Source organism: Falco cherrug, chromosome 6 (genome assembly GCF_023634085.1).
Source record: "Falco cherrug isolate bFalChe1 chromosome 6, bFalChe1.pri, whole genome shotgun sequence".
In the NCBI taxonomy this organism is placed as follows: domain Eukaryota; kingdom Metazoa; phylum Chordata; class Aves; order Falconiformes; family Falconidae; genus Falco; species Falco cherrug.
In genome coordinates this window covers 22,449,834-22,464,563 of record NC_073702.1, presented here as the reverse complement: position 1 = coordinate 22,464,563, position 14,730 = coordinate 22,449,834, and the positions used below count along the sequence as shown (strand labels likewise).

The 14,730-nt window shown below is 39.1% G+C and overlaps 1 protein-coding gene across 1 annotated transcript in view; it reads left to right on the top strand.

The window, feature by feature from the left end:
* The window catches only part of DLGAP2 (DLG associated protein 2), a 109,574-nt gene that overhangs the window by 24,877 nt on the left and 69,967 nt on the right, over positions 1-14,730 (top strand). Inside the window, exon 3 of the mRNA XM_005433994.4 lies at positions 8,400-8,611. Coding sequence (XP_005434051.1) covers positions 8,400-8,611 — 212 coding nt within the window. The remainder of the gene's footprint in view (positions 1-8,399; positions 8,612-14,730) is intronic.

The window sequence follows — 14,730 nt, the reverse complement described above, 5'->3', positions numbered from 1 at the left end:
TCTTTACTTATCTTTATTATTATATTTTCCAGGCAGCACTCTAAGTCACTTTACCATTACTAGCATTGCTTGAAAAGCTGAATATTGCTTAAGGAAAATCTGCCTCACTTAAGATGATGGTAGTATAACTTTAAAGCAGATTCTGCTGACCACAAAGCAGCATCCTGGGTCACTTACCAAAGGAAATATGCAGCCAACTGGAACCCAGGGTTCTTGGTTGAACCTGTACTGGGTTTGTGTCTTTGAGAAGCTACATATATATAGGTTCTTTTTTAAGTACAGGCCAAGCCCGCCCTTCAGTCCAAGCGCAACTCGTGTCAAAGTTCTGGCACCAGATCTCAGTGAGCTAAAATCTCTTTTTTTAAAAAGATTTAAATCTTTTAAATCTTTGAGCAGGCTAAAATCACTTACAGTGAGGACAAGCCCACCACTGTCATCTGACTGCACCTCACTCCACGGTGTCAAAATGGCGCAGAGTCCAGAGGGTCCCAGAGAGACCCAGCAATGTAGCAGAGGATTTGCAGGTGGCTGAACTGCAAAGGTCTTTGCCAGCAATATGAGCACAGCAGGTCAGGAGGTGTGCATTTGGCCCACATTCATCCAAACAGTATAAACAAAGCCACAGAGTCCTCACAACACTATTTACAGTACTTAACCATCCTCAGATTACAGTTAACATTGTTGCTGGGGAACCAGTTAGGAAACGAAACATAGTACTGGTTCTTTTTGGTTTAGTTCATCCCTGTTGAAATACGAGTTATGAAGTATAATTTAAATGAAAAGAACTCTGTTCTGTAGAAAATACAGAAGCGGTGACTAAGCAATCCTGAGTACACTGGACAGAAGTCTTCTTTCTGTCAAGTATCAGTTAGTGCAGCTTTGCTTGGAACGTGAAAATTGGGCAGTAAATAATGCTGGCACTTAGTTTGCCTATTCAAACATCTCCCAGCTGGAACGTTATGTTTGTGTTCTGTGATCTGCATGGTTGTCCTATCCATTCCCAACTCCCAAATTCCTGAATTCAAGTTCTTTTCAACCCAGTGTAAAATATATATTGTTTGGGATCTATGGCATGTCCTTCATCTTCCTGTGATACTATGGCTGTTCATACCAAAGCCTGGAGAGAATGGCTGGCAAGCAAAGATGCCTCTTGCTTTTCCAGATTAGCTCCTGCCTTGATGGACAGCGTCAGCGGCCTTTCAGGGGATGCTGCAAGATCTCTCTGTGCTTTTGAGCTGTCAAGGAGTTTGGGGAGTAGGGCGTGTCTTGTGAAAATTACACCTAATTACGAGGATTAGCATTGTTAGTGGTGAGGAGGAGTCCCCGGCATATTTTGTAGAGGATTTTGAATGGCTTCATTGTATAATTCATATTCTTTGAACAATGAATCAGCACATTAAAAAAAAAAAAACCCACAGAAAAAAACTAGTCAAAAATGTTCAGGGAATGGTGTTGAGGCAAAGACACAAAGTTAGGTCTGAGGAAACAAAGTTTTTGTTTTCAGATACTGCACTTTTCCCTCCTGCAAAAGCTAGACCAATAGGGTCTAGAGTCTGCATCCAGTAAACAGGGGAATGTCATTAGAAGAAAAATCTAGTAATTGGTCACTGTCCTTTCATCTGCAAAATTTTTGAAAACACAAGAGGTCCAGCTCTCACCTGTCACATTAAGGGGGAGGGTTTTCCCCAAACCCTTTATGTTCAACTAGTCTGTCAACATGCCAGGAAAGACAAGACCCTTGTACCCAGCCAGCCTGTCAGAGCTCGCTACAGAGACTCCATGGGGCAGCACACTGCATTGGAGGGTGATTCACCCGTCCTGTTCAGGGATTCCCGGTGACAGACGCAACGATCAAATCAATTATTCGAGTTCCCGGAAACACACAAAACAGATCTCAGCTGAGAAATTTTATCATACAGATTTGTAACAGATTAGGGTTCGAGTTTGCCATTGATAGTACACTGACTGCAAGAACAAGCATAGAATGGTATACAAAGTCTAATCACTGATAAAAGCCAGCTGGGGTAAATCATTAAGCACACATAGAATATAGTATAGCTCTTACCCAAGAGGCCTCCCCGTGGGGGAGAAGACAGGTCTGGCCCATCGGTCAGTCCCAACAGTTACAGTGGAGACTTCCCTAACTTCTTCCTAACTTACTTTTGTATTATTTCTTTACTTTTAGGTGGAGCTTGAGTGACTCCAGTCATAATATCATTTGTTACTGATAGGTGTAAAATTCTCTCACTTTACCTTTAAAGGTACAGTCAATAAAAATGTAAAGCGCACTTTCAGTGAGGGGTGGTCTTACCTTGGAGGTGGGTAGCTTTGAGATGGAGGTGTGCTTTGGTATTACAAAGAGATTATAATGAGCAAAGTTCATCCAAGGAACCAGTTGCTGGTTCAACAGCCGACACCTTCCCCTACCTTCCCTGCTGGACAGCTGCTACGTGGTTTTATCAGTACATGGTACCAGCAAGTTCCCCTCCCTGCAGGGAGTACGACAGGGCCTGGCCGCGGTGCCTTCACCCCAGACCCCCCCACACCCCCAGTTCAGTTCCCCTCAGCATGTGCTGAGGCTGCAGGTTCTGCTGCCTGGGGAACTACTGGGCAGCAGATACTGTGCACACCAGCTGCACTCCATCCTGACAGTAGCAGCTGCAGTTTTACCCTAAAATTTCTTTAATGTTATAATATAACTTTATATTTTTATATATATGTTATTAATAGATAGATAGATAGAACTTTTACACGCACCTTCCATTATAATATCGAGGAAACTTTCTACCATGCTAAAAAGCATTGCTGTCTGCCTTGTAAGATTGTCATCTACTTCCATCTACTTACAGCTTTGCACAAAGGCTGTTTTTCTGAGGCTCTCTGAAGAAGGCATGATTTAAAAGAAAATCTCTTACCTACAGATTGTGTTCTTTTTTTTTGGGGGGGGTCATCTTTGTGAAGAGGCTGAGAAAGCATAAAATTACAAAAATTACATATCTACTACATAGTGTTTCATATCTTATCCTTCTTTATAACATCTATAATCTAATTACATGCACAGACAGCTTCAGCTTCTAGTAAAATGTGAAATTTATATTACTAAGGTAAGATTTAGGTCGTAATGAATATTTCAGTGCATTTTACATCTGCATGCTAATTAAATTTCACAGGACTTCTGTGAGATAGGTAATCGTCATTTTAACCTTTGAGAATGAGAAATATGAAGAAGTGATAGTCAGCTCCAAGGCATTTATTTACAAGTGTTTCATTTTAGATGGTAAAGTGATATGCCAGATTTTAAGCAGATCAGCAATTTAGTGGTGGAACACCTTTAAAATTCTGGGAGCTGGGAGGAAATGCCATAGAAGTGGGTGGAACAACAGGAGCAAATCTATTTTGAAATGCCAGTGGTTGTTGCCAATTTGATGATTTTAGCTAAATCCTAAACTGAAATTAAAAAACTTGAATTAACAGTGGTCAAAGTCCAAAAGAAAGAATATTTCATTGGTTCTCCCAGTTTTGACATCAGTAGTTCTTAGATACACACTGCTAACACTAGTTCCTGAATGGTAGCCTAGATTGGCCATCTCTGATTAGATATAAGGAAAAACTTTTTCCTCCCGAGTGTGGTCAAATGCTGGAATAGGTTGCCTAAAGAGGTTCATATGGGCCTACCTCTCAAGCCTGTCATGGTCCCTCTAGATGGCATCTCTTCCCCCAGGCGTGTTGACTGTACCACACAGCTTGGTGTCATTGGGAATCTTGCTGAGGGTGCACTCAATCCCAGTGTTCAAGTCACCATCAAAGATGTTAAATAGCACTGGTCCCAGTACTGAGCCCTGAGGAACACCACTTGTCACTGGTCTCTGCTTGGACATTGAGACATTGACTGAAACTCTTCTAAGTGTGGCCATCCAGCCAATTTTTCATCCACTGAGTGGTCCATCCATCAAATCCATGTCTCTGCAGTTTAGAAATAAGGATGTCATCCGAGACAATGTCAAATGCTTTGCACGACTCCAGGTAGATGACATCAGTTGCTCTTCCCTCATCCACCAATGCTGTAACCCTGTTGTAGCAGGTTGGTCACCAAATTTGCCAGGCAAGATTTTCCCTTGATGAAGCCCTGTTGGCTGTCACCCATCGCCTCCTTACTTTCCACTTGCTTTAGCATAGTTTTCAGGAGGATCTGCTCCATGATCTTGCCAAGCATAGAGGTGAGGCTGGCTGGCCTGTAGTTCCCCATGTCTTCCTTTTTTCCCTTTTTAAAAATGGGAGTTATGTTTCCCCTTTTCCAGTCAGCGGGAACTTCACTGGACTGCCACAACTTCTCAAATATGTTGTCTTTCTCTTCTAACCAGCCCTCCCCAGGCAATCTGTGAGTGTTTCATTAAATGGCCATGAGTTACAAAAAGAGGAGAGCATGCCAGTTTGTTTAACATCAGGTCTAAGTCCTCTCCTTCCTGAGCACTCCAACTGTTACTGATTAGAAGGTGAGCAGTAACGTCTCCCAATTCCATAACCATTTCGTCATGGAAGGAAAGAATAAGGCTGCTCAGTCCTTTGAAAAAAAATCTGAATTTGTTCTTCAAAAGATGGTTTTAGGCTGTGAATGGGAAATGACAGAAGGGCCTTTCTGCTGCCTGTTATCACGTGCAATAAACCCAAGAAAGGAGAAAAACGTTTGAGATTTTTCTTCATGTTTTGCATTTTGTTTGCTAACTGAAGAGACCTTTTGGATGCTACTCTGAAGGAGCTAACTCTCCCAAATGCCTTGTACAGGGAATGTGGAATCCTACCTAAGTTTCTGGAGTTCACTTTCAGCATCAGCTCCATAAAATGTAGTAAGTTTTAGGTACCAGGTGCTTTGATAAAATTGGCCCCAGATGACTAATGTAAGATATCACATTGAATTAGCAGCAGAACAATTAAAAGGTCCCAAATTCCTGAACCTGGTTCTGCTGCTCACAGCAACAGTGCATGAGAAAATTGTAAGAGAGACTCATCATTCTCTGTAATAGTTATAACCAAATCAGCAGCCAGTGACAGAATTAAATGAAAAGATCCAGACCTTGTCAACTCATTGTTCTTACAAAAGGAAATTCATATGGTAATATGCAGTCTAACTCCTCTGTGGATAGAAACTACATACACAGGGATTCATGTTAACATCTAGAACAGGAGGAAGGCCTTTTTAGACATTATAAATAACAGCACTCATCACTGTATGCCAGTAGATAATTAGGGTAATTATTCCAAATTAGCAGCTGCAAACCCTGCAGATGGGAATTTCAGGGGCTGGTAACTATTGTAAGAAAGCATTTCTGCAAGCTGCAAAGCCCTTTTCATGTTTTGGAAAATATACGTTTAATGACCCTCACACATGCTGTTAAATATTTTTGTTAATATTTCAAAATAAAAATCTTTCCTACACTAGTATAACACTTCTGCTTTTCTTTAAAGCTATGCTGGGGTCTGAGACGACCTGGATTTGGGAAGATTTTTCCAAGTATTTAACCTATCAGCTAAAGCAAATGATGAACCAGGCCAAACTGGACCTCAAGTTTTGCTTTTATTATCAGTCCATGAGGAAAAGCAATGTCAAGGGCCCTTTCCTTGGCTTTTGACAACAGGGAAAGGGCTCCAGCTGTTTTCCTAGGCTCTGCATGAAACCTTCTGAGAGAGCACATTGTCAGACTTGCTTGCCAGGCTCCAGAAGCATCTTCCCTGTGTTCATTGTATTCTGCTCCTTTGAATGGCTGAAGGGTAGAAATATGCACATATTTTAATTGTGAATAATGTTTCTTCAACCATAATTTTTTCTGTGATAGTCAACAAGTTAGAAGGGGATTCTTGGTGCATTTGTGTGTACCATGCGGTTTTAGCTTTTATGTGAATTCATTTGAGTCCAGAAAATAAAAGAAATGTAGTCAACAAAAATAGTAAGACACATAAATGTAAGATTTATCCTCATGAAGCTCCTTATCACAGTGAAGAAACTTAATTTTTTAGATACTTCAATGTAAAGAAATCAGTCATTCCTATCTTTTAAAGTAAGATTTCAACTTCAATCAACAAATAAGCCCGTGTTTACTCATTTAAATCCAGTCCTTATCTAGTTATTTGAACATGGAATTTCAGACAAAAGGAAGTTGAGAAACTAATAATTTTTTTTGCATTTGAGTAATTAAAAGGTTATTGATCAATGTCTTTTTAAACTTTCTATTTAATTATCATTGAGCTAAAATGAAGGAAAAAAATTTCAAGCCAAAATAATGATTCTATGAAAAAGTTATCAATTTTTTGAAAAAGAATATTAAGACTGAACATAATAATTCAGCTTTAGTTCAGAAAATTGAACAGTATAGCTTGCAGTGGGCCCATGTAGATGCCAGTAAATGCTTTTTCAGCATTTGGATTTTGTTTTTAGCTATGCTGACAGGAAAGTAATAAGACTTTGAAGTGAGAGTATGTTTGTGTGTTATCAATTAATTTTTCATATACAGCTCTCTGATTCAGATTTTTACAGTTAATAGTGTTGCCAGCTGTAGATTAAAAAAAAAGCTTAAGAAAATAGATTTATTTTGTATATTTTAGAAGTCTGGCTATTACAACTATCACTACATGTAAATACTTCTAGGTCTCCTAGTATCTCAAAAAACCTTCCTCCAACATTAATCTCACACATACTAGGTCTTGGAAAAGAAATGAGAGTGATGTATCACATTTACAGGCTTGAAGTTTGGGAAGATTTTTTACACTCCCTTTCTAATCACCATCCAAAGCTGAATAATATGAAAAGTTTGTTTCTTTGCATGATGTAACCCATATTTAATTTAGATTCATGCTCTGTCCTATTACTTTATATAGGAATGTAACTCATAATTTTTTCTCTCATATTTGCCTCTAACATTTTTCTGATATGTGTGATCTGTTTCATCTCTTCTTATCTGTCTTCATCTTCAGCCTCATTTTTCTCTCCTGAGCTTGTTTCTTTAATTTAATATCTCTATTTTCAGTTGTTCACCCACGTTTAAAACTTCACTTCCCCCTTAATCCCTTTTTGGGGCTCCAAGCACCAGGTCTGTTCACCTGATGTGTGGCTAAGCCATGTATCTTGAAAGAGCAGCAAAGGTGACAGGCAGATCATGTTAGTTACTTAGGTCCAATCTCCTGCTGAAACTGAGGGGAGTGTTTGCTTCAGCTCCACAGTGAATTCTGTCTGCAGAGGGTCTCAAATATGTTTGACTTGAAAGTCTTTATCAGACATCTTGCTTTGCAGAAACAGCTTAATATATGTGTAACTGGAAGTTCAGATTTATAGTATATTTGTAAATAATGCCATTGTACTGTTTAATATATATGAAGTCATTATGTTGATAAAGGATTTGATGCTGCCAAGTGCATCAGCCTTAGTCCACTGATGGGCTCTGTCACATCCTTCTTTTTAACCATGAGTCATTATAATGGATTTCAGAGAGCTGTTTATATCCTTTAAATTAAGTAAATTCTTAAGTGTGTTTCTGGATTAGGACCAGAGGACTCAGCATCTTGGAAGATTAAACAAAAAATCAAAGCATCAGCAATACTGGCAGAGACAGGCTTGCTAAATTTTCCCATAAGTCTTAAAACAAGGCTGATTTCACTTTGGATTGGAAAACCTACTCCTGCTCAATTCCCTGCCAATTTGTGGTGCAGAGAGATATACATCCACCAGCTGTGGATTATCTGACTGCCAATCTTACTATTTGATAAACGACCTCAACTGCATGAAAGCAGCCTCAACCAAATGTATTTTTAATTAACTGGCTACATTCCTGATATGATACAGCCTCTATTAACTATTTTGCAGTTTCTACATAAGAAAAAAAATCAAATTGCCACATGTGCCTTTTTTTCCACAGACATTTACCCTAAATGAAAATCCTATCCATTTATGCCAAAATTATAGCTTAGTTTAACTCAAATACTTCATTCGCCTTCCTGAAAAGCAGCCAAAGCCCCATATGAGAAGAGCTGGTAAAAGACTGAAGTGCTCAGCTTTCAGAGAGTTTTAGGTCTGGAGACACCTGATCAACTTACTGTTTATCAGCTGAAAATCTGTGTGCAAACTTCCTGCAATTTAGAGCTTGTCTGCAAATAAGACATTGTAGCTCAGCGCACAAACCATGACTTGATTGTGCCTTAGGCTCCAGCATTTCTAAACTGAAAATTTCCAATCTTGAAGTTGAAATTAAATTGCCAGATCATTTGGGTACCTTAGAAATTTCTATGTTACCTGTTTCTGAAGAATAAAAAATTCACAGCTTGTGTTTGTAAAATGAAAAATTGAAGGATGCATTTAAATACATGAAAAGAATAATGCACATTTTGTTGATGTGTTTTATGGTCTCCATTAGGTACCTCAGGATGAATGGGGAGGATACCCAGGTGGTGGGAAAGATGAAGAGATCCCCTGCAGAAGAATGAGAAGTGGGAGCTATATTAAGGCCATGGGAGATGAAGAAAGTGGAGACTCTGATACCAGCCCTAAGACATCACCAAAATTAACAGTTCGACCAGAGTCGTTATTAAAATCCATTGGACAGAGACCACTGGGAGATCATCAAAAGTAAGTTTCACTGTACTATGTTATACACCTTTCTAAAATTTGCCATGACTTGGGTGACTTTTCTTTGTGTGTTACTGGTAGTGGTCAGTATCCGTGAGAAAATATGATACTGTAGTTAAAAAGCTAACTTTTGTGTCTTAGTTTTAATTTAGCTAGAGTTCCTTATAATTACTGGGTGAAAAACTTGTGATCTCCCTCCATCTGTGTAACACACATGCTACCTCAGAAAGATTTTGTTATGTTTACTGAAGGAAATATATCCATATTTTTATAAAAAGTTTAAAATTCTGCATTTTTTCTTCTCTAGAAGGATTGTTTTATATTACAAGTCTTTTTTATTTCATTGGTTTCTCTAAATAGCAAATAACTATTCTATACTAGGTATAACAACAAATATATAATTCTGTCGTATATTTGGCATCTTACACCTTTCTTATTGCTACAGTGCTTTATGTATCAGCTGTACTGTAACATACACATGTAAACATTGTGGAGGGTTTTGTTTGACTGTTGTGTTTTTTTCATTCATACTGCCTACAATATGGCCTATTAAATAACTAAAGCAAATTTTAAAACTATAGGAAAATATGTAGTTAAGTATGTTTTTCAATAGATCTCTATTTTTCTCTCCTTTTTATTCTTTCAATATATTATTTTATAACTAAACGGCAAATATACTTCTGAAGACAGTTTCAAAGTGGTAGCCTGATTTCAAATCTGCAGCTTCTATTAAAATGACTGGGTGTTTCTCACAGCTTAGAAAATGGATATTTTTGCCTGGGAGAAATACACAAAATGAAGAAATTAAGATTGAAATCTTTAATCAAAGGTTGTTTATTGTTCTGTAGATAATACCATGTATAGCATGCCATAGTGACTCATCTTTCCATAAAATAAAACAAAACAAAAACCTTAGACAGAAGTCCTTAATTAAATTTAATTATTTAACTTGCAATCTGGAGGAGAACCATCAACTTTCACTGTTGCTGAAGAGAACAACTCTAGGGTTTGCAACTCTATTATTTCACATAGCTTGCTCATGCATCTCTGTAGACTTAATTCAGATGCACAAAGGTGTCTGTACCATGAACCGATGTAAGATTTCTGAGATAGCATTAAAGGACACTGACAGGTCTCACTTTCAATTGGCAACTAAAATCAAGGCAGGATACTTGTTCATCTCAAAGGGTGCTGGAGACCTATGCTTAGGCAATGGAGCCAAATTCTAAAGGTGAATCTGAAGAATTTGCTATAGTATTGGTTCCAATGATGAAAACATGGCCTGTAACATGGGTATTTCTGACAGACCTGTGCCTGGCTGATTACCAACGATGAAAAGATGAGTGCTTAATGACAGTGGTTGGAAGCAATATTTCAATTTTTTTGTATTCTTAGTCACTGTATCTGGGCTGAGTTTGGAGTTTGAGGTGTGCTGGCTACATCAACTGGTTCAGTCCAAATTTGTGAAAGTCTCTGGGAAACAGAAAAGGTGGTTAATTTTCAGCTTGTGAGTACTTGTCAGCGGAAGTAGAGGTCTCTCAGGATGAGGAGCCTGTAATTTCTCAGCCATAGTGGAGACATATGTTGTGAATTCTTCAGTCCTGGATTTTCTCATAAATGGCTCTGAAAGCTGTGGGTCTTGCAAGAAGGCAATTATCCTTGTAGGATAAGGTGTGCTAAGGGAGAGTAAACTAATTAATGTCTGTGGCTTGTTAAGAGTGACCCTTCTAAAGGCAACAGGGAAAGAGGAGATACTCGACTTAGACTTCCACACGTTGACCAGCTTTGTTCCTGCTGGTAAATTAAACATTTCCAGAACACAGACCTGAGTACAGAAACTTGACCATGTACACCGAGAAGGTTTTGAAGTGGTCTTTCCCAGCGGCAGTCTGGATGCAGCCATCCTGCTTTGGAGGGTGTGTCATATCCATCCTAGTACCACAAACTAAAACCTTTTCTCAGAGACAGTTCTAATTTTCCAAGTACTTAGACCAAACAAAATATATTTTATTCTGTTCTTTGGTTTTGGCTATGATTGAACTTCCCGCAAGTGAATGTAGATAACAGCACAAATTTTCCACTGAGTGGCAGGTCTCAGTGCCTGCCCTAGACCCCTACAGCTTATAAGCGGATCCAGACGGCATCTAGACGTATGTATTCGAGCAAAGAATATGTTTCAAGAACGAAAGTCTCTGATCTGTTAAATCCTGAAGGCAGGTGGTTATTAGCAGGTCAGTACCAAATGTTGTGTCTTCCATCACTTTTCCATGTAATGAAAATACACTGCTCAGAATATAATTGACTAAAATATGGGTGAGATGCTGATGCAGTGTACTGGTGTTGACAGCTGTGCCTGTTCGTGCTCCCAAAGGATTTAATGGCATAGTTACCAATAACTGCAGTCAGAAAAGGAAGAAGGTTTTTGTAATACTGTGAAATATTATTAGGGGCTCCGTTGAGAATTTGTTGCAAACACTGCACTAGGAATAATTGAGCAGCCAGGCTGCTGTTGACAGATAACTTTTAAATCCTCGGGTTTCCCTTAAACTGAGGGGTGCGCCTTGAATCTGCCAGCCTAACATACAGGCTTTTTCCGGTGAACTTCAAGCAGAAATTGACAAATACTCTGGTTCTTGTATCTTTTCCTTGCAAAAAACTGCAAATTTCGGTAGTCCAAAATCAGACAGAAAATTTCTTGTCTCGCAGGAATACAAAGTGCTGGTCCTTAACCTGGGTTTTCACCACAAGCCATTTCCTCCCAGTACATCTCTGTCTCCCTGTCACTGTGGTTACCTTTTACGTCTGGTGGATTTCTGTGAGGGATGTAGCAAGGGGTGATGGTTATGGAGCCTGCCTTCCTCCTGAGCGCGGCTCAGTAATCCCCATTGCATGCCGAGCACCCTTTCAACTGCTGATCATGCTGCTGAGCCAGAAGCCAAAGTTTTGAACAGCATTCCTGCATGCATAGCAGGGCTGAATAACATTTCTGGCATGTATTATGAGACCTTACATAATTCAAGATGTCAGCTGCATTAGCTGGCGTTTTAGCTTGTTTACCAGGATGGAGGGAGCTAATGCACAGAAATAAAATAGGGCTTACACTCTTAGTCATCTGCTTGGGTGTCAGGATAGCTCAGAACTGGGGTCTGACAGAGCACCAGTAAACCTGTAATAAAAACTGAATATTGATAGTTTTGGCAGTATAAAAACATGCATTGGCTGCAGAATGTATGTAGGTGGGTTTCATAAGAATATGCCTAGTTTTCTGTCGCTATTCTGAATAGGGTAAAATGAAAAGTAGAACAGCCTTCACTTAACCTTCAACAGACCTTTGACATGTGTGCTTGTTTCTCTGAGTTTTATCAGGCCTCTTTGCAGGAGAGTTTTCCCATTTAAATTCTGTTTCTACTTTGATGAAAGTAAGCCCCTATTTTGTTGGTTTGTGTTGCTCAAAGATTCAGCAAATTGAACATTAAAAATTTATAAACAATAAAAATGCATATTTGCATCTGAATAGAAAAAAATGTTTAACAACATACAAATAGGTAAGTGTAACTGATTTAACAGAAGCATTAAAATTCTGAAATAATTTCTTTTTAAGTTACTCTTGGAATGGAGCATATTTTATTCCAAGTGGGAATAAAAAAGTGCAGGGTCTGCCACTGTTGGTTTATGCAGATGGCAGAAGCAGGGCATATACCCAACCACTGCCATCTGATCACCACCTCTGTCAAACTGCTGTCACAACCAGCATGATCCCCAGCCTGCTTTCAGCCTGGGCCACCTGGCTCTCCTCTAGATAGTGCCCAGGCATGTTTCAGAGACTAACCCTGTTAGATGCAGCCACCCTCTCTATGGGATAACAAAGTTTAACCGTATAGGTCAGTTGGCCAAAGGGTCAGGTAATGAACCTAGCTTATTTCTGAGTATAGCTGTAGCCTAAGTGACTCAAATTTTGCTGGATTTTTCAAAAATTAAATGCCTCTAAGTATATAGATTACTTACTGAAGATAAATGCATTTTGGTTCCTTCTTTGTGAATGCTGTTTCAAAAGACTAAATAGTGTATTGCACTACAAGTTGAAGGCCGATGTAATTTAGTGTTATGATGAAATTGCATTTGAGTGAAATATAATGCAATAAGGCTTGCTGTGGTGGAGACAGAACGCATATTTGAATCTGCTTCCTTTCCAACTTTTTGCTTTCTTGGAATCCTGCCAGTAATCCCATTTATTGAGGAAATTATCTTGACTCCCAGTAGTCCCAGGAGAAAAACATATTACACATTTTTCTTTTTTTTTTATTTTATTATTTTGCATTATCATTAGACATACAAAATCTTTCTGATGTCAGTTTTGGTATCCTATGAACAAATATAGGTCTTCTGGAGGTGAAATGCAAGCTACTTCAGTCCAGTCTATTTCTTTCTGCTGTGCTGTGATGCTGCTGGGAATGGAGTTAAACTGTGTTGGAAGGTAGTTTGCAGAAGGTAGTTTGTAGAAGGTAGGTAGTGTGCTGCTAGGTATTTTCACTTACAGTAAGGTCAAAACAGCTGAACAATGTATGGAACTGGTAGCTGAAACAAAAGGAATGTTTGTCCTAAATAAGTTTTGTGCAGTCCTGGAAGAGAGACTGACCCATGGGATTTGGAAGGGTATCCTTCCAACCTAGTAAATGTCATGTCTCTGTCTTTGTGACAAAAACAAGAAGGATGAGAGATGGAAGCATCAGAGACACTGGGATCCAGAAAGGAAAGCTGAAAAGGCAACAAGACTTTGGGACTATGTGATGGAAAAACAATTCTATGACTGAGGATGATATTCCAGTTATTTGATGCTTCTGATTTCCAAGAAAAGAGTATTTAATATACCAATTATGTAAATGCACAAGATAGCACTGTAGAAATAGCAAGTTTCATTTTCAGTATCTCCTTTTTGAAGTGTTGCAAAAGACTCTAAAAACCATCTAAGCATTTAGTCAAAAGGGATAACAATAGCATTTAGCCCAAAGCCAACACGCTCTATTTGAAGACCATACTGTTATCACTCATGCAAATGGGTAGTTGTGCTGTGCTGCAGTTTCCATTAGGCTCTGAAGTGACTCATAGGAAACTAGATGCTGCAAACGTGAAGATGAAATAGGTTAAGCTACAGTAAAATAAAATCAGTGACATCAATGTGTATTTTTGTTTTGTGAACCCCTCTGATAGCCGACTTTACTGTGATGATGGGTAGTCCAGATACCTTAAGCTGATGGGTGAGCAGACAGAAAGGCATGTGAGCAGATCGGTAGTACAAAAATGTGGTCTTTCATTGAGGAAGGAAATCTGCCATAGCACAAACCATTTGGTGGACTACTGCAGTACAGTACCAGTGGTGCTTTAATTTGTCTTGGCTATATTCTCCATCTAACCCTCTGCCAGGTTTGGGCCCCTGGATGGAAGTGTCTGGAACTCTGAGTCACAGTCACAGAGAAAGCAGCTGTGCCTCCCTCAGATGTTTAGTGCACTGGACATCATTAAAGCCCACAGCACAATTGACATGCACAATGCATGTCCGTATCTCAGCCGCTCTTCTTCACAGTCTGGTATCTTGGCTCAAAAAACATTTTATTCGGTATTTGAAGATAATACACCTAAGTAAGACCTGAAATGGTTGACATGTTTTCTGCGCTTATGGTAAACCAGATCAAATCAGTGATCTGAATGAAAATTAACCTTTCCCTGCTCTTCCCCATTTCAGAGTAAGAGATTGCATCTTTCCATGGCCATACTAACTTATGCTGACTTAAAGAATATCTGGACTATGACCTGATGCATACCCACATGTTCTGTTCTGCAGACTCTATTATAACAAAAACGTCCCCAAAGCACACAGCAGGGGAGTTAAACTGCAACAAGATCTGACAGCACTTAAATGCCAGAGCCCTTGGCTCAGCAGGAATCATGGAACAGCACAGGCTTCTCTAAAGCATGTGGGAAATCTCCGTTAAAAAAAAAAAAAATCTTACCATTTGTAACCATATGTGCTAACCGTAGCACACTTAAAACATGAGAAAATGAAAACCAAATGACAAGTTTGGAAGCACTGCATGAGACCAAACCTCTGTCTCTTCATCCGT